Here is a 19,012-nt window from a genome sequence, read left to right as displayed (position 1 = left end):
TTAAATTAATTTATGTTTTAAATGTTTATTTAATAGCTCATACGTGTCTAATGTGTGTATCCTGTTATGCAGTCGTTAGGTCCTCAACCATGGTGATTCACGATTCATACCCATTTGCCCAGTAATGGTGATGCTTCTGTACCCTATTCTTTTCTGACAATACTTCCAACGCTTCGACGTGCTCCCTAGAAGGAAATTCTCCGCAGTTAAATCATATTACCATAACAAGTTATTAATTATAATAATCATAATGGCTAACCGCCTTTTCAATTCCACGAATTGGTGATAAATAATTAACTAGCATGTTATCTTCATATGAAATTATAATGACTAACCATATTACCATTTCGCAGGATTATAACAAATTTAACTGTGAACTGACTTCATGTGAACCTCAACGACTATATGAACATTTTAAATTGGGCCGAAGATTGGGATGTAACAAACACATTATTCGATTCTTGTTGTATACTTCCATCAAAGGAGAACTTTTATCAATTTTAAATTTTTGGGATCCTTTCCCACCCACTGAACTCCGACTACTCATTCTTGCAATCTATAACAAAAAAATATATTTTAAAACTTATACAAAAATTTGATAAAATTTATAACAAAAAAACTTAAAAAAAAACTATCAAAGAAGCAAAAGTAAGGATCGAATGCATACCTAGAACACTTAACACTGATTATTGGAGGGATTTGAGACTCTACTAACAATCTCTACAACCTCTTCAAACTTGCAAAATGGGCACACCAAAATGAGAGAGCAAATGAGAGATTAGATGAGTGGAATGTTTTTTACTAGGCTCCTTTAGGGTTTCATAAAATTATATTAAAAAACACATTATTTTAAGTTGTTTTTAACTTTTAGGACTCTACCAACGTGGGTTTGCCTGGATTCAAGTTGGGTCCAGATATTGGACTATGGGTCTGGATGGACTCGGATGGACCCATAGTTCAAAATCTAGACCCTGCCTAGATCCGTAGCAAACCCGAACGCAAATTTGGGCTTGTGCAAACCTAGACTCGAATTTAGGCGACAGTGTCTGAACTCGATAATGTAGATTAATTCTAATACATATCCCACTAATTGTCTATAGATAAGGGTACAACAATTTTGTGGTAAGTGGTGTAATTACTTATGTCTAAATACAGTTGCAAGCCATGTCAAATGTGATATTTATGAAAAATGATTTGTCCCTTAGACAACTTTTTCTTTTTATTGCTCATCATTTACAAAATTTCATATGAACATCAACAAGAGAACTACCTACGGAAGAGCAAGAGTCGCAACTTAGAAATCCACTTATTTAGGAACAATCTCTATGTTAGAAGCCAACAATGGAAGACCAAGAGTTGCAAATTAAAATACCATATTAGATGCCCCATTGGTATTTGAACTTGGATCTTAACATTGAGAACTTAATGTGTTAACCATTAAGCTCAACTCTATAAACACCAAGATATTCTTTAGTATAAAACAGAAAAAGAAAAAGAAAAATAGATATGTAGAAAAATACATAACGATCATATATATTATAGAGACACAAAATATAACTTCAATATGGAACTCATCTTGTGATCGTCTTTCACATGTTTGTGCTAGAGAGTTTTGTTTTGACCTTTTTAGTCAAAATTTAGGAAATGACATGAGATATCATAAATTTTAATGGGCTTTAGGGCTAGATGTCTCCCATTTGCATGGAAATGACTAGTTGTCCTTTAACATACCCAAGGACAATTTTGTTAGTTTTGAAAAAGAAACAACCTTTAGATGCTTTTTGGTTAATGACATCCCTCTCGACCCATTGGCATGTTTCCCTAAACCTTTATCAAGCTATAAATCTAAGTAATAGGCTACTATAAATCATGATCACAAAATCTACAAAATACATAAACCGTTGCAAATTTCTATATCTTCGTAGTCAAAGATTATCTTGTTTCATACATTGGGCAACTTGTTTAGTATACATGGATTTCCATATACAAATTTGGTATGCTATAGTCATTATAGTTTATACTATTGAATATGAGTTAAGTTATAATTGTTAGGAAATGCCATTTTCATAATTCAAAAATGTATTTGGACAAACAACTCACAAAACTATCCCATCTAAGGTCAAGCTGGAACATAACTTGTTTATCTTTTTACTTAACCATTACTCTTTGCTAATGAGTTTGACAACTAAACATGTGATCATGATAAGATTAGAAAAATTTATTAATGTCCAACGAAGGACCACAAAAACGGTCTAAGGGACCATTGATACAAACTAGAAGGCTAACCCATAATAGGAGCACCAAATGGTGTCTAAGGAAAGAAAAGGAAACAACTAAAGCAAGAAACAAATAACATCAAAGAACCCACTAGGGGTCTCAAGCAGCCTCACCGATCTGGTATGCCCAGAGGGGGGATTGAGCTGTTGTTCAGTACAGCATGCTGGGGAAACAATTAGTAAAAAGAGGCGATGAGCTGATTGGTGTGTTGTCTCATGGTGTTGAAGTCTCAAGGCCTCTTGAAGACAAAGTGCAAGGCAGCTCCGAGCAATCTATTTGAAGGAGAGACTAATTCCCTTTGAACAAGTAATATAATATCACTCTGATCTTGTAGTAAATAGGGCAGCAAAAGATAAAATGTATCTTATTCTTCGTTTCACCCATGCTGCAAAGTTGGCAAACCCTTCGCTTCCTATCCGTTTGATGTTCGGCTTGAATGCGAAGCCAATGAGATCCCACTATGAAGGAGCTGAGGGAGGTACAAAGTGCATGTGACCAACGGTGAGAGGTAAGAAGGGTGAATAATGATCCTGTCCCGTGTGTCAAGAAAATGCTCCACATAGAAAGCCATCCTTAGTTGGAGCTCCCAATGGGGATTAACCTAAGTAGTGAGTATATATTGTCTGTAAATGTCCATCTTCTTGTGCATATCCATCTTCTACTGAGTGAGGTGGGAGGAGATGAAGGCAGAATCCAAAGAGTACTGCAAAGGAGGAAGACGATCCATCTCGATCCCGATTGAACCTAAAAGAGTCGAAACTTGAGTAAACCAACTCCTAGCTTGACATGAGGAGTCAGAAAGTGCAATAGTCTCTAAGGAGTGGTAGGCTAGGTAGGAGTATTTGTGATGCCCCTTAGAGGATTCCACAACGCACCAAGGATGGTGTAAGAACCATGAGGTAAAAAAATGGTACCCATCTTGAAAGGGTGGGCATGGAACTTAGCAAGCACAATCCTGTGAGGGATAGATTACTTGCATTTGAGCGTCAAGACCTTCTCAACTGAGGCACAATTCGACTTCAATAGAGAGAGCCCTCAAAAAACATGCCATAGAGAATAATTGGTCTAATCAAAGTGTCCATAAGAGCCATCTTGGATGTGGCATCCTAGAAGTGATGCCAAAAACATTCTCTCTCAAGAAGGGCCAACAGACCATATTGCTTATTGAAATGAGGTTGGAGGGCAGATCTCATATTGAAGGGAGGGCTAAAAACTTGACACCTATATATGTGTATGAAGAAAAGGTCTCAATCTCGATGCTTGGAGAGAGAAATGGAGCTGAGAGTTCTAAAGACTATTGAAAACCACGACCTTAGACTTACTTAGGTCCACTCTTAGTTGTCGTGAGTCACAGAAGGAAGTGAGCTTGTTAAGAAGTCTTTGTAAGCCCTCTAGAGAAGACGCCAAGAGGACCAAATCATCCACAAAGAACAAGATAGAGATAAAAACTAGTGCAAAGAACAACCTTCACATGGAAGTGAATGTGCTTGAAGAAATGCCTCTAACTCATCAATGTAAAGCCCAAACAAGATAGGGGACAAAGAGCATCCTTGCTTCTCCTCAATAGTGCTCCGGATGTAGTCCAAAACTCCACGAGGGGTCCTAATGTGACTAACCACTGTTGTGTAGAATCTCATGAGGACGATCAAGAGAATCTCATAAATATCAATGTCGCAGAGCCTCTGGAAAAGGGCCATCCTACACATACAATCAAAGGATTTGTGGATATCCACAAAGTAGTAGTAGAGCTTCGAGGAGTGATTGAAAGTGTTTGCAATAATAGTCTTGAGATTCAAAATGTGGTCCATGGTCTAATAATCCGATCTTAAAGCCAACCTGCCCTCTAGCCCAAATATAACGTTGGTCTAGCTCTTGAGAAAGAATATTGTGCAACACTATGGGTTACAATTTACAAAAAGCATGCCGAACCATGATAGTCCTGTAGTTCTTGGGATGTGAGATGGGATCAGCCTCGTGAATCAAATGAATGATATGCCTCGACCAAGAGGGGGGATCCCCGTGCAAACCTCTCTATTGAAAAGGTCGGCGATGAAGGAGCCCAAAGCTGTGATGCCATGTTTGAAGAGTTCTTCCTAGAACCCTTCCTCATCCGCTGCCTTGCTACAGTTCAAGGACCTAATAACCTCCTTGATATCAAAGTGGGTGAGAAGATGGCAGTGGGAGGGGGGTGACAAGGATGGATGTTCAGGGATGTCATTAAGAATGGAGGTGTGGGAGACCAGTGAGTTGTGTTCCAAGGTGGAGGAGAGGGGGGACCGACAAGGAAATAGGGAGGCTTTGGGGAAATGCATGAACGAGGAACGGAGGGTTCTACTGGGGTACATGATGAAGGTGCTTTTCTTGCAGCATAGGAAGTGGCAGTAGGAGTATTTCAGTCAGGTGTGTTGGCTCCTAATTTGACAAGATTTTAACCACCTTTTGAAGTTGCACAGAGTACCTAGGAGATAGCCAAAAATCATAGCAAGTATTCTAAAGGCAAATCAAAAGGGCCAACTATTAAGACTATTTTAGTCTTCTTCCCTTCAAATTCTGCAGGATTCAGGCGGGTATACCTTGGAATTCACAAGTTTTCCATATATTTATCAACTCTTGGTATGCATTCCAAAATAACAGATGAATGCCTATGATTCTTCTAATTTAAGGACTGAAAAAGGGATGCAAGATGGCTAATTCCTCACACCCTAAAACTCCTCAAATCAAGTGTAGGCTATACTTTCAAATTTACAGTAGCAAAATTTAAAGATTTGATTGATTAATTTTGCTCTATATAATCCATCCAGATTTTACCAATTCTAAACATGATCAGTGCCTTATCCATTGGGCTATTACGCATCTATTGTAATAACTACGTTCCTTTCTTTGATAATCATTAGCTGCCATGCATCCTAACTATTTGTGCTTTCTGGTGGGGCAGGAGCTTCTTTAGTTTTTTCATTTTTCTGGCTCAGTAACCACCTTTGGTACCTCTTTTTCTTTTATCTCCTTTGCGGGTTGTGGGGCCACTTTTTCTTCTTCTTGGCTTTGTTTCTTTTTATCTTCATCCTTAGTTGTTGACTATATCTTTCTTCTCTTGCTTAGCACTTTCCACTACTGGTTGCTGTTCCCTTTCAGTTGTACCCAAGTCTTGTGGTTTATCCTCTATTGCCACCTGTGAAGATTCTGTTATTGAAGAATATTTTGTTACCGATTCACCATAAACTGAATCATCTGGCCAATCAAAATTTAGGATCTCTTTCTCCTTAATCATGATATTCTTCCCTATTTTCTTTAGCTCTTCAAACTCAGGCTCAAAAGAATCAAAAAATATTTGGACATTCACAATTTCTTCAACTGCCCTTGCAAACCAAATATTATCTTCTTTATTTATAATGTTATTCATTCTTAGGCTCACAGTTTCTTTCAATTCATTTCCCCTTTCCTCCGTTGATTTAATATTAGTTGGGTTACTTAGGACATGTGGGAAAGGAACGAAACTCTTACTAACATATCTGGAGAAGCATGTTTTCATCTTCCTTTGCAGTATCTCTCTTCTTGTATCAAAATCCAGCAGATCGGTAGTTTGATCATATGTTCTTTTAATCCATGTGCTAGTATCAATTTTATCAATTATATTGGCACACAGATTAGTTACCTCTTGTTCTCTGTTTATCCATTTGTCCAAAATTTGTCTCAAAGCAACTTCATTTTTATTTAAATCAGTTCACATGCTCACCATCTTAGACATTCATAATAAAATAAATGCCAATTAACACGATCAACCAAAAATAGGATTGTATCCCTGATTTTGTCTTCATATTTCAGTAATGCTTCTACTTGTGCAGCTTTGAGTTTGGCCTTTTCTTCTTCCAACTCCTCTTTAGTATAGTATTTTTGAGGTTGAGGTGTGTCTGGGATTTCAACAATAGGTCCAGCAAAAGGAGGTGGAGCAGGGGATGTTGCAATCATTGCTTGAGCAGGTCCTTGTACCACTTTTCTTTTCCTTTTTGGCTTCTCCAAATTAGCAATGATCCTTTCCATTTCACTGATTTTCTTCCCCTCTCATCATAGGCTTCCAGAACCTTTTCAAACCTAGTAGTTAAATCAATGAATTTTGTTTATCTTTCTTGGTCACATCTATATTAAAATCGGCCACTTCTTTATTCATTAGGGCTGATTGTTCACCGTCAGTCTGTGACACCCTATAGACCATCAGGCTTCTTGTATGTTTTGCATCTAAAACCTCATGAAGCCTGGATTCATTTCTCTTCTGTAGTGACCACATTACTAATGCTTGATGGTCTCCACTATATTTTAACCCCTTATGAGCCTCCTTGGCTTCCTCCTTTGTTCTAAATTTTGTTTCCTTTTCCTTCCTGATAGCATAAAAAACCATGGCATTTGCAATGTCCCATTCAGGAAGTATCAAAACACCAGCATCTTTTAGTAATTGCCTTCCTTCTTCAGGGGGTATTTTATCAAAATTTTGCATTAATTCTTCTTTTCCCCCCTCTTCTATTATAGGGTCCTCTTTACCAGGTTGCTCTGCTTTCAACTTATTACATTTTGCTTCAAAAATTGCAATATTTGTTCTCCACAAAAATTGCAATATTTGTTCTCCACAAAAATTGAATGAATGCTCGTGACTTAACAAAATCATTGTCTGAAATAAATTTCTAGAAAGCTTGTTCAATAGCAGGATCCATTTCTCCCCTTAAAATCCTCAACTGAGGTCTAGAATTGGCATTGGGGGCTCTTGTAGCATTCCTTCTTCTGATTCTGATGTTGTTGTCAAAACATCATCGTGGCCTCCTATTTGCTTCAATTGTTTCCTTATTGTATATTCATTATCAAAATGCATGGGAGTTTGGGAAGGTGAATATTCTTCAGCCCTTGATGAAGTCTCCACTTCTAATTTTTGTCTCTTTGCAAATGACTTTGAGGGAGGGCTTTTAGAATGTTGACTTTGATACACTAGACAGGGTGTATATCTATGTTCCGGGCCACAGTATATCCAGTTTTTCTTTGAAGTGTATATTTTACTGGGTTCATGACAGATGTGCTAGCAAGCTTCTTCGTTACCTCCTTTGTCTTCTCTGGATATGTATTTGTTAGGGCTTCTTTCTTTTCATTCAAAACATGCATAATCTTAGCAAAATGTGATTAATTTACTGATTTTGTCACCCCAAAACTTTAAATCCCTAATAGATCATAATCCCTATGCAGAGCATTTATAAAATCCATTATCTTTCTGAAAACTTGCCATTTCTCTTTCTTCACCTCTTGCTCTTGCATAGAGAATTCATTCCTTATGACATCTTCAGGAGAATAAAAATTATGCCCATAGCTCCTAGTGTTAGTCCTTTCTCTGAACATTTCGTAAAAACCCTTGAGGTCTGCAAACCTAGGGTGGTCGGCCATTTGATATTTGTCCAAAAATTTTCCTAGGTGCTTCCATCCACCCTTTCTTATCACAAATTGGTGTACCACAGTAAAACTTGGAAAAATTGTTCCTCTTGACCTTCGAACCAATTCTCTTTCCTTCAGTCCTCCAATCTGCCATAAAAACTCAGCAACACCAACCTTGAGAGGAACTTGGTAGGGTAATACATGAGGCTTTCCTTGAAAACCATAGACTCTGAAAACAATAAACATAGGGTAAGGGATGATGATGATGTCTCCCGAATTATGGTTCACTTTCAACCCTGTGGCATACTCCTTTGGCCTGATCAATTCCAACAATGGCTTGAGAATTCGAGGGTTGTCTTCGACTAATAGTGACCTCATCTTTGATGCAAAGTATCTATCAAACCTAACAAAACTGACATCTGTCATCTCCCAAGACATATCAACACTCTACAACTGCAATGGCATTTTTCACCTTAACATTCTTGCTCCAATTTCGTTTCCTTCTCAAAAACAAAAGCTCCTTTAACCATGCACATGCACGAGCATGGAATACTGACCAAAGGGCTTATCAACTTTGCCTTTACCTATTCCAATCGGTCCATTATGGATCTCCTCTACCAAGTAAGAAGCAAAATAAAAAGTTGAGCTCATTCCATATTGCAGGATTTGGGGTATCATGTACATGAGGAGAACTAGGATATGCTCTTGCTCGTCTATACCAAAGATTTTGCATAAGGAAACATACAATGCCTAGGCACTAGGATTAAAATATTTCTTCATCAAAGTTTCTGGGGTGGATGATGTAACCAATGTTAGATTTCCCACTTTGGCAAAGTGCTCCTGAAGTGGCCCACTCTTGAGATAGATTCTCTGAGCATCATAATTTGCTTGCAATTTCCCAAAATCAATCTCCTCATGTAGGGCAATGTTAGGGTTCAACATGAAAACTTCTCTAATTACATCTGCTGTAACTTTTAAAAGACCATCTCTCGGTTGGTTTCTCACCAATCGTAACACAATGACCTACCTCTTGGCAAGCATGGTTAACAAATCTGTATCCATGAAGACTCTTGGTACGATAAGTTTACTAACATTAAATTCCCACAAGGGACATGTGTCATATTGTCGCATTGTTTAGATATCGCGCTTCTTGCTATAACGATAATGCAACGACCGTAGATCTTTATTGATATCAATGACCCTAGAGTTGTTTGAGAACATTACTTACTGATCTGCCTGAGACACGTGGCATCATGTTGCATAGTCACATTGCTTATCAATTGTGCACTTGCCTTCAAACACATTACGACAATCACTGATCTGCTTTTGATCCAATGATCGTTAATCACCCACAATTTACAACTTTTCAAGTAGAGACCTCACCTGAGATTTTGCCACGTGGAAACATCCGAACACAAACAAAAATGATCAAGCCTAGTAATGTTTAGGTCCCACTAGAGACATGTACGTTGTCGCATTCTCGCAATGAGTAAACATCATGTTTCTTATCTTGGAGAGAATGCGACTACCGTCGATGTTGATGAAGATAAACCAAAGAAACGTGAATCGGAATCGGATCGGAATCGGCAAGGCCGAATCGAATCGTGAATCGGCAATGAATCGGCGATGAATCGGCGAATTTGAAAAAACCCTTTAAATTTAAAGATTTTAACAATTTAAAACTTATTTCATGCACCCTTTATTGAATATAACTTAAGCACACTATAACATCATCAAATAGAAGTTAAAACTTAACATACATAAACATGAAACATAAAATCCATCACATACGTAACTATGTTATCTAAGATTCTAAAATGTAAATTGTAGGCTAGCTGAAGTAAATAGAAATCAAATGATCATAATGATTTAAATCATAGAATGTATGTAAGATGATCCATAAGACATCAAATCATAAATTTATGTAAGAATCTAAGATGAAGATCCATGAAAGTTTGAAACTTTGAAACATATGTCTATCAATGATTCAGTATCAATATCTGTAAACAAAATATAAAAACAAGGCTCCAGCTCAAGCCTCAGGCTCATAGTCATCATCATCCTCAACATCATCCTCAAGCTCGGCTACAGCCTCAGCCTCAGCCTCTGAGTATCCAGTCTGCCTAGTAGCAAGGCATCTAATGTAGGTCCTAGAGGACTGTCGAGCCATATCTCCCGCATATAAGATGGGCTCACGAATGTCGCTAGGGCCTGTGTCTGTGCGTGCATGTGTGCGTCTACCAATGCCTGAAGAACGTGCTCTAGCTGCCTCAGCCTCTATATCCACCTGGTCAATCCACGCATGGTCTTCCTCAGTGAAGACTGGATCTACAACCTCTGTGAGCCACTCTGATTCTGGATCAATCTCCTCCAGAATGATCGGAGAGGAGTCAGTGCCCAAAATCTGTCTGATCCTAAGACGGAGGTTGTAATGAACGAAGACAAGATCATTCAACCTCTGCATTGTCAACCTGTTTCTCCTCTTCGAGTGGATGTGCTCGAACATGGACCAACTGCGCTCACATCCAGAAGCGCTGCTTGGCTGACTCAGAATACGAATGGCAATTTTTTGAAGTTTTGGGGTTGTGGCCCCAAACATTTGCCACCATCTATCTGAAATAAGGGAAAATAAAAATAATTAGTCTCATTTACAAATTACAAATTACAAGTTAACTCTAAAATTACATAATCAACTTTAAGTTTAGAATCTAGATTCATGAACATTGAATATATTATTTAATTTTTACCTGGCTGTATTGTTTCCCGAGCATCTATGGCTACCCTGCTAGAGAAAAGTGGCCCTTCTTTATTATTGAACTTATCAAGCTCAATAATTGCAGCATTGCTATCCTCATCAGTACTCAACCTCTGGATCACTGTATATAATCCGGTGAGAACCTCCTCATCCGCCTTGAAGTCAGGACGGAAACGAAATGCCGAATTCAAAAAGTAAGCTGCTGGATGGATGGGTCTGTGGAGCTGATTCTGCCATCTCCTATCAATGATGTCCCAAATAGGGGCATACTTCTCCTGCACTCCTGCATACTGAGCTCTAATGGCCTCCTTGGCCCTATCCATGCCCTCATATATGTAGCCCATAGAGGGCTTCTCCCCATCAGCAGTTCGTAGGAGAGATACAAGAGGCTCAGTGGCCTACATATAAAGTAAAACAAAAATTTGAGTCAAAACTTAAACATAGAATAATTCAATAATATAAGGTAAAACTAAATCATTAAACAATTAGCATAGTAAACTATAAAATATTAAATGTTAAATTGCAATAAAATTACTTTAAGTATTTCTCTAGCAGGTTTCCAAAAACCATCATCATCAAATATGCAATCCACCACATCTATCCCTGCAGTGGTCGTAGCATAGGAAGATGAAATCCACTCCCGCCCAACAAACATGCTCCTCAAATCATCCCTTGATGTCAACAAGGACTGCAAGGTGATGAAATTCGAGGCAAACCTCGTGATCCCTGGACGAGCTAACTCTTTGTCTCCTGTGTACTTCCTCATTGTGCTAAGGACAAATGAATGATTATAAATAAACTTACATATGTTTTTTGCCCTTTCCACACATGACTTGACCCACTCAAGTTTGCCAATTTCCTCCAACATGAGGTCAAGGCAGTGTGCTGCACAAGGGGACCAAAATATGGTGGGGTGCCTCTCCATCAAAAGTTTGCCTACAACAATTTTAAGATAATTAGAAATTCAAATTTCAAACATGATAGAACTTAGAACTTAGGAAACTTAGAAATTCTAAGTTAGAATTAGAAAAAGTTCAAAATTCAAATAAATTTATTTTCAAAACTTAAAAAGTTAAAAGTTTACCTGCAGCAACATAACTTGCTGCATTATCCGTCACCACTTGCACCACATGTTGTTCCCCCACCTCTGCTATAACTTCCTCAATAACCTCACATAAGTATGTGGCGTTTTTTACATGAGCAGAAGCATCAATGGATTTGAGGAACATGGTATATCCTACAAGTAACAAAACAACGAATTATAATTACTATTAGCAATCAACAAATCAAAATTTGAAATAGTCAATCACGATTCAAAATTATGTATGTAGGAAAGTAGAATGATCAATCACCTCCACAGGATACAAGAAAATTGAGGAGTGTTCTTCCCCTCCTATCTGTCCAACCATCAGTCATGATGGTGCAACCCTTTTCGATCCACTCCTTTCGGTTGTCCTCAAGCTCATGCCTCATATCCTCAACCATTTCCTCCAGGAGGTATCCACTCAACTCAGCCTCAGTTGGGGCTTTAAACCCTGGACCACAAATGGCAACTGCATCTATCATGTTCTGCCAATAAGGAGTCCTGTCACAAATAGATAATGATATTGATTAGAAATTTAGATGTCAAAAACTAAAATCATAAAACAAGTAGATATAATTAAAGTTTTACTTTTACTTTTAACTTTAACTTTGAAGATAACAAAGAAAAAAGAATCAATTACCTGGCTGCAATAAATGGAATGTTGCAAAAGTACCAGAATTTGCAAATCTCTTTTCTGGCAGCATCATGAATCTCCTTGTTCAAACCCATGCCCTCAAGCGTGGGTTGGGAGCCAGGAGTAGTGCGGGGCACAAAGTAACTATCCATTCTGCTTCTCCGCACTCTAGGCCGCAATAGGTTGGTGTTGGACTCTGTCTCAGTATGAGACCGACTACCACTAACACTCACATGAGCACTAGCACTAGGATGAAAAGGAGGCCTAGAAGAACCCTCCCCAACACAACCTACGGATGCGGAAGCTGATGCAGATGCACTTGCAGATGTAGATGCGGTTGCGGATGTGGGAGCACGGGAGCCAATACCTCTTAACCCTTCAAGTTGCATTTTCTTAGTCAACTTGTCTTGTTCAATTTTTTCTAATGCCACTAAACAAGAGCGTTTTGCCTCAGCGGTTTGTTGAGTGCAAACTGTGACATCATGGCCAGGTATGCCAGCAATGTGGTATTTCAATCTATAGATACCTCCCGAATTTATTTTTTCTTTGCAAAATATACATTTTGTTTGATATTTGGTTCTCCCAGGAAACTCTTCATTATATTTCCAGCATTCATCTTTTTTACCCATTGTGGAAATTGGAAAATGAAAGCAAAGGGCTGCTGCAATAAAAAAATTCATGTAAAAAATCAAAGTTTGCAACTAATAAACAAAAACTACAAAACAACAAACCCTAGTTTGCAATTTAGTAAAACTAAAAATAAAAAACATTCAAGATTTGCAAATGAACACTAAAAAAATTTAACAAAAAATGCATACTACACTAACATGCAAAAAAAAAACCAACACTTACCTCTTGCAAATGAGTTGAGGAGTGTTGATATTGACTCCTTAATGCTCCCAATGCAATTTATGGCCTCCCCAAATGGACTTCTGATCTCTTTGGTGCTCTTCCTTCTTGCCGGTTGGAAACCTATGGATTCTCTTTTCTCTTCTTCTCTCTCACTCTTCCTCTCTTCTACTCATACTAAGCAAATAGAAGGCTCTTTAGGGTTATAACAAAGAGGAAAGTCAACTTAGAAAGCAAATAAAACATGTTTGTTTTTAAAAAAATTGAACTTTCTATCCTTGCTGCCGCGGCCGATTTCTGGAGATTCACGATGATGGCGATTTTGGCGATTTTTGCCATGAATCGCCGATTTTGGCGATTCAGGCGATTCACACGAAAAAATCGCCACCAGTGATTTCCGATTCCAAAAAAATCGGGAGCCATGAATCTTATCGCGATTTCGGCGATTTCATGGCGATTTTTGGAACTATGAGATAAACGATGTGAAAATTAGTAGATCTATTACACAATTTGGCCCACCGCGGACATGTGGCGTGATGTCGTATTGTCACATCTCTTAAAAAGTTTGCACATCTCCATAGCGATAATGCGACGTTCGCTGATCTTCTTTCGATCTAACGAACAACAACAAACCACCATTTATAATCTTTCAAGTAAACATTTCACCTAGGATTTCACTACATGGACGCATTTGAATATAACCAAAAACCTCGTAAGTCCTTCAGTCGCTTGGGACTCACCAAGGACGCGTGGCACATTGTCACATTATCTCAATGGTTAAACACTTTGCTTTTCCCTATGGCGACAATGATATAGTCGTTGATCATAACCAAGATCAACGGTCTCAAACAAGCTCTTCAAAGGTTTGACCTCTTGCCGTGGACGTTCCTAATCTTGACACGTGTCTGTCATCCGTGCATCTATTCCCAACTTTCTTCAACACTAGGGCCCCACTGAGTACAAGTGTCGCAATATCGCATTGTCGCAATGAATAAATCTCACACATCTTGGTATAGCAACATAACTTCCAACTGCTACGCTTGGTGACCTCACTAGAGACATGTTGGAAAGTCGCTTTCTCGCATTGATTAAAACTTTTGCACATCCCAATGGCGATAAAGCAACACTCTTTGATCTAACCACAATCTGACGGTCATTAAGCAAACAGTAACATGGGTCCACCAAAGGTAACAGATTATCAAGAATTTAAAATTTCAAAGGATCTAACACAATTAAATGTTTACGACAAAAAGATAGAGGAAATAAAATCACGAAAGCCTTAGGATATGATATTCTTTAAAATAAACCTTTCCCTTTAACAAAATAAAATCCTTGAAAAAATATTCGAAAATAAAACTAGGGCAAACCCTTTCTTTTTTACTTAGGTGAAAGGCGAAGGGGTCTTGCTCACCATTGTCATAACAAAAGGAGGTGGAGGGGAAGGGGAAGCACATGGTGAGGCTGGGAAGGGCATGATTAGCTAGGGGAGTGGGGTGATTAAAATATGGCTGACAAAGTGGATGGAAGGTTTGGAAAGGACATAGTCCACTGCACTCGCACTTCCACAATGAGGTCAGCATGTGAATATTTTGGAGGCGGGAAAACACAAAGGACCGTTCAAGATCACCAAGTCCGAGGACTCGCACAACTGGAGTAATTGATGACAGTCATTCGTGAGGGCCCCCATCGAATCATTTGAGGATCTCTAAAGAACCAAGGAAGATTTGTCCATCTTGATCGTACATGGCCAATCCACAACTCGACATTGAAGTCCCCAGCAATGATAAATCCTCCATTGCAGAGAATTGCGCAATGCTGTGATAAAGGTCTGTGTAGGGGCCCCCCTCCGACCCATTGTGTATCACATAGAAAGAGGATGCTAACGGAAAGTAACAAACAGAAACAAAAATGTCTTTGAGGTGGGGCGCTTTGAAGCTGGTTGCAAATTTCTTGGCATTTTTGATTTTTTTATGGTAACTTAATAAGCAAAACAAATATATATTGTAACTTAAAGCACTGTTTTTCTCCTAGATCAGCCATAGAAATAAGAACATTATCATGGATGGAGTGCACAATTCATTTAATTGTTAATCAAAACTTTACTTTAGTTTCAGTCCACTACTGGTCATTTAGTGATCCTTTACCATATGGCCTCTGTTCAAAGATTAAGGAATTTCAAGCTAAATGCATTTACTGTTTCAGTAAATGATATTTGCTACAAAATACCATCTTTTAGATGCAGGCACTTATTTGTATTGATTTTTCTTCTACCCTGCAATCCACATGGTGCACAATTCATTTAATTGTTCATCAAAACTTTACTTTACTTTAGTTGCAGTCCACTACTGGTCATTTAGTGATCACACATGCTTGATCCTTTACCATATGGCCTCTGTTCAAAGATTAAGGAATTCCAAGCTAAATGCATTTGCTATTTCAGCAAATGATATTTGCTACCAAATACCATCTTTTAGATGCAGGCACTTATTTGTATAGATTTTTCTTCTACCCTGCAACTCACATGCTCAACAAACAATATGAAAACTTCATTTAAGAGGAAATTACTAGATTATAAGTTATCATAGACTTTTTATATCTGCGTTGGCAGATGATTATGAAAATCTTGAAAAGTTTGGCCTTTGGTGGTCAGCCATTGATTTAGAAGGGATAAAATAGAGTTGGCCCTTTTGGTGTCAACTGGGGCTCTCATTTATGGTTTAATCTTCGATCTCCCCATCTTTTTGTTTACTGTTCTATGTCAGCCGATTGGATGGTTCCGGCGGTGTTTCTGTAGCCGACGGATTGGCTGTTGTCGTTGTTTTGTATTTTGTAGCCGACGGGTAAATAGTTTGTAGCAGATGTAATATTGTGGCCGACGGACTCCTTTGGGAAGGTTCGGCGGTAGTATTTATATCCCGTCTGGGATCATTGTAAAGCATCAATCATCTACTATTGCGAATATTATTCTGCTATTCTATTCCATTGTCTGTATGAGTTGATTTCCTTACCAGTACGGTAAACATTTGGCGCCGTTGCCTTATGAATCTGGAAGGTGGGAAGAATGAAGATTAATGCCAAATCAGCTTAACAAGGATCGAAATAAGGCGAAGGGAAAAGATGGAATCCATACTGCACAAGAACATTTAATTCTGGCACAGCAGGCAGACTGCTGAAGGAGATTTCATAAGCTTGCCGCCGGAAACAAGAGTGTGGAGGAATTGTTGGAGGAGACTTGGCAGCGGGTGGAATTGGTGGAAGAAGCACGGAAGGAGTTCTTGAATTTGTGTTTGCTGAAGGAAGAAAATTCAGACGGAAGAGCAACAACTCGCACGGCTCGCAGTGCTGAGGGAGCACGAGCGTGGAGTGACCTCTTTGTCCAGGATAGACTTCCATGGGAAACAACTTCAGAAGATCCTTCTTCTTCACCAAAGTTCGCAGCTGTCAACACCTCCGGTGTGGGAGAGTAGTCCGCCGGTGTGGGAGTGCCGATCGCCGGTGTGGAAGTGCAGACCTTCGGTGTGGGAGTTCAGACCTCCGGTGTGGGAGTGCAGACCGCCGGTGCGGGAGTGCAGACCTTCAGTGTGACAGTATAGACCTCCAGTGTTGTGATGGCGGGACCCAAAGAAAAGCTGCCGAAGTTTGAGGGCGATGGTACAGCAGACCCCATCCGACATTGTAAGACATTTGAGACGATCTGGCGGGCAAACGGAATCATAGATGCCAACGAATGGGTCAAGCAATTTTCGGCAACCCTACGGGGTGTGGCGATTGATTGGTTTTCGGATACAGATCCACAAACGCTGAATACCTGGGATAACATTAAAAAGGAGTTCCTGGCAGAATTTAAACTCTTGCGGGATGATAATGAAATCGTAGCGGAAATTTTCAATACCAAGCAGGGGAAGCACGAAACTGTCCACGTCTATGCCAGGAGATTAAAAGACTTAATAAACAAAATGGAAAGCAAGTGGGTGGACGGATTGCAAAAAAGATGGTTCGTGGACAGCCTACGATCGGAATTGAGGAGGAAAATGAAAATTGTGCCACTGTCGTCATATGTGGACGCGTATAACAGAGCACTGGATCTTGAAAGTGAACAGAAGACAAAGAAGAAGAAAACTAGCTCATTTGATTCTGATGACGACGAGCCTGTCGGAGATGATAGTAGCGACGACGAAGGCAGCAACAAGAAAATTCGAGCCCTACAGAAGGATATGGTTTGCATGATGGAGTTTAAAAATATGTAGAAGGAGCCAAAAGGAAGTGAACTGTGGTGCTCGGAGTGTAAGACCGACGGCTATACTAAAGGATTGTGTCCAAAAAACCAATTTTGTGACATTTGTCAGATCATGGGCCATTCGACAAAAGACTGCCCCTTTAACATGAAGACAAGAGGATCTCCGCAGGTGCTGCTCACACAGGAGGCTTCCCCGTCGGGTAGTAGTGGAAACACAAATACGACCGGCGCTACATCCGGAGGATATAGGAATAATCGGTGTGGACAGAACAATAACAACAACAATAGCAATACCAATAGGAGCAGAAGCCGGATCCAGTATGATGCAAATGGACGGCCGATTATTCAGTGTCGCGCATGTAACTTGTGGGGGCATTTTGCGCGGGAGTGTCCAACAGCGAATACACCTCAACTATTGTGCCGATGGTGCGGACCCGGCGATCACGACGACTCAGTGTCCAAAATCCGGAGTGAACTTGATCATTGTCGGGGCGGATGAGGAAGAAGTTCTGGCGATTACACGACAACAAGCAAAAGAATACCCAGACCCCGCCGAAGAAAAGAGGAAATTTGCGGAAGCACAGGCGGAGGTTGGAAAAGTATCCCAAGCAGTAACACCTCCGGACACCGCCGGCACTTCAGCGAGGAATTCCGCAGAACAAAACATAGGAAGGCAAATTTTGCAAACGGAGGTGCGAGTAAAGGTAAATGATTTGCTTCTCACCATGCCTCAACTTTGATCTGCTCTTTCAAATATTGCAGGAGAATTAAGTAAAGGGAAGGAGAAGTCACCAGGAGAACCAAGTCGAGGCAAGGAAAAGGAAATTGCTGTTGGAGGAGAAGATCAGATGTTGCTGGCGTTGACATCCGGACGACACCTTGCAGTCGTCGAGATGGGGATACTTGGACATGTTCTCACAGACACCATATTTGACAGAGGGTTCGGCGTAAATGTATTGCCGAAAGAAACCTGGAGGAAACTTGGACAGCCGACATTGTGGCCTCCGAGATTTCAGCTGCTGACAGCCAATCAACATGGCATTAAACCACTGGGTATTCTCATGGCACAACCGGTAACCATTGGCACTCAGCCGTTCTTGATGGATTTCGTGGTGATTCCGTTGAAGAGGAGAGGCTATGACGCCATCCTGGGCCGTGGATGGCTTATCAAAGCAAGAGCTCGACACGACTGGAAGAAGAACACCTTATCACTGGAAAGTAAAGGCCGCCGATTCGTCATTGATTTGCATACCCAAATGGTAGGGGAAGAGGCCCTGTCGTCAGATTCTGAGGGAGAGGAGGATGAAGGCAGACAACGGATGGAACCGGATCAGGAGGGCATCCTCCGATTGGACGGGGGAACAACGAATGACGACTTGGATTCCGTCAACGGTCTCTACCACTGGCAAATGGAGGACTATGAATTATTTCATAGCTGCAATGTTCTGTCGATTGAGAACGAATATCCGAAGGAGTTTAGTGAAGTGAAGGAGGGAGAGGCACCGTTGGATGTTACACCCGCCCATGCATTCCGTGAGGGAGAGACAATCAAGTATAATGAAGCTACGCTGCAAACGATGAATTTGGGGGACGAGGCAGAGCCGAGGAACATACTAGTCGGAGATAATTGGGATCCAGTACTCAAGGCCGCGGCATTCAAGATATTTATGGACTACAAGGATGTGTTTGCATGGACATACAAGGACCTCAAGGGAGTACCGCCGAAATTGTGTGTGCACCACATCCCGCTGGTGGAGGGAGCTGTACCTG

At 40.1% G+C, this 19,012-nt stretch overlaps 3 protein-coding genes across 11 annotated transcripts in view; 1 reads left to right on the top strand and 2 right to left on the bottom strand.

Moving 5' to 3' along the window:
- The window catches only part of LOC149575842 (dynamin-related protein 3A-like), a 116,663-nt gene that overhangs the window by 58,376 nt on the left and 39,275 nt on the right, over window positions 1-19,012 (top strand). The gene's annotated exons all lie outside the window — the stretch shown is intronic.
- On the bottom strand, window positions 9,525-10,782 carry LOC149575844 (uncharacterized). The gene is made up of 2 exons (XM_089815730.1): window positions 10,431-10,782; window positions 9,525-10,296 (listed from the first exon to the last, which is right to left on the bottom strand). The coding sequence occupies exons 1-2, from the start codon at window positions 10,780-10,782 to the stop codon at window positions 9,716-9,718; spliced, it is 933 nt and encodes a 310-aa protein (XP_089671856.1). The 3' UTR covers window positions 9,525-9,715.
- On the bottom strand, window positions 10,909-12,004 carry LOC149575843 (uncharacterized). The gene is made up of 3 exons (XM_089815734.1): window positions 11,791-12,004; window positions 11,523-11,675; window positions 10,909-11,374 (listed from the first exon to the last, which is right to left on the bottom strand). Exons 1-3 carry the CDS (start codon window positions 12,002-12,004, stop codon window positions 10,947-10,949), a joined length of 795 nt encoding a protein of 264 aa, XP_089671860.1. The 3' UTR covers window positions 10,909-10,946.

Source organism: Cupressus sempervirens, chromosome 1 (assembly GCF_028749045.1).
Source record: "Cupressus sempervirens isolate cs-2001-9-10 chromosome 1, ASM2874904v1, whole genome shotgun sequence".
Classification (NCBI taxonomy): Eukaryota; Viridiplantae; Streptophyta; class Pinopsida; order Cupressales; family Cupressaceae; genus Cupressus; species Cupressus sempervirens.
Note: the sequence above shows the minus strand (reverse complement) of the source record. Positions and strands in the feature narration are given on the sequence as shown.

Bases quoted from the DNA above. Each gene is read 5' to 3' on its own strand.
- LOC149575843 (XM_089815734.1), bottom strand. From the start codon at position 12,004: ATGATAGATGCAGTTGCCATTTGTGGTCCAGGGTTTAAAGCCCCAACT. The intron at 11,676-11,790 runs GTGATTGATCAT...TGTTACTTGTAG, and splicing joins TTTTCTTGTATCCTGTGGAG to GATATACCATGTTCCTCAAA. The intron at 11,375-11,522 runs GTAAACTTTTAA...AAATTGTTGTAG, and splicing joins AGCAAGTTATGTTGCTGCAG to GCAAACTTTTGATGGAGAGG.
- LOC149575844 (XM_089815730.1), bottom strand. From the start codon at position 10,782: ATGGGCTACATATATGAGGGCATGGATAGGGCCAAGGAGGCCATTAGA. The intron at 10,297-10,430 runs GTAAAAATTAAA...CCCTTATTTCAG, and splicing joins TCGGGAAACAATACAGCCAG to ATAGATGGTGGCAAATGTTT.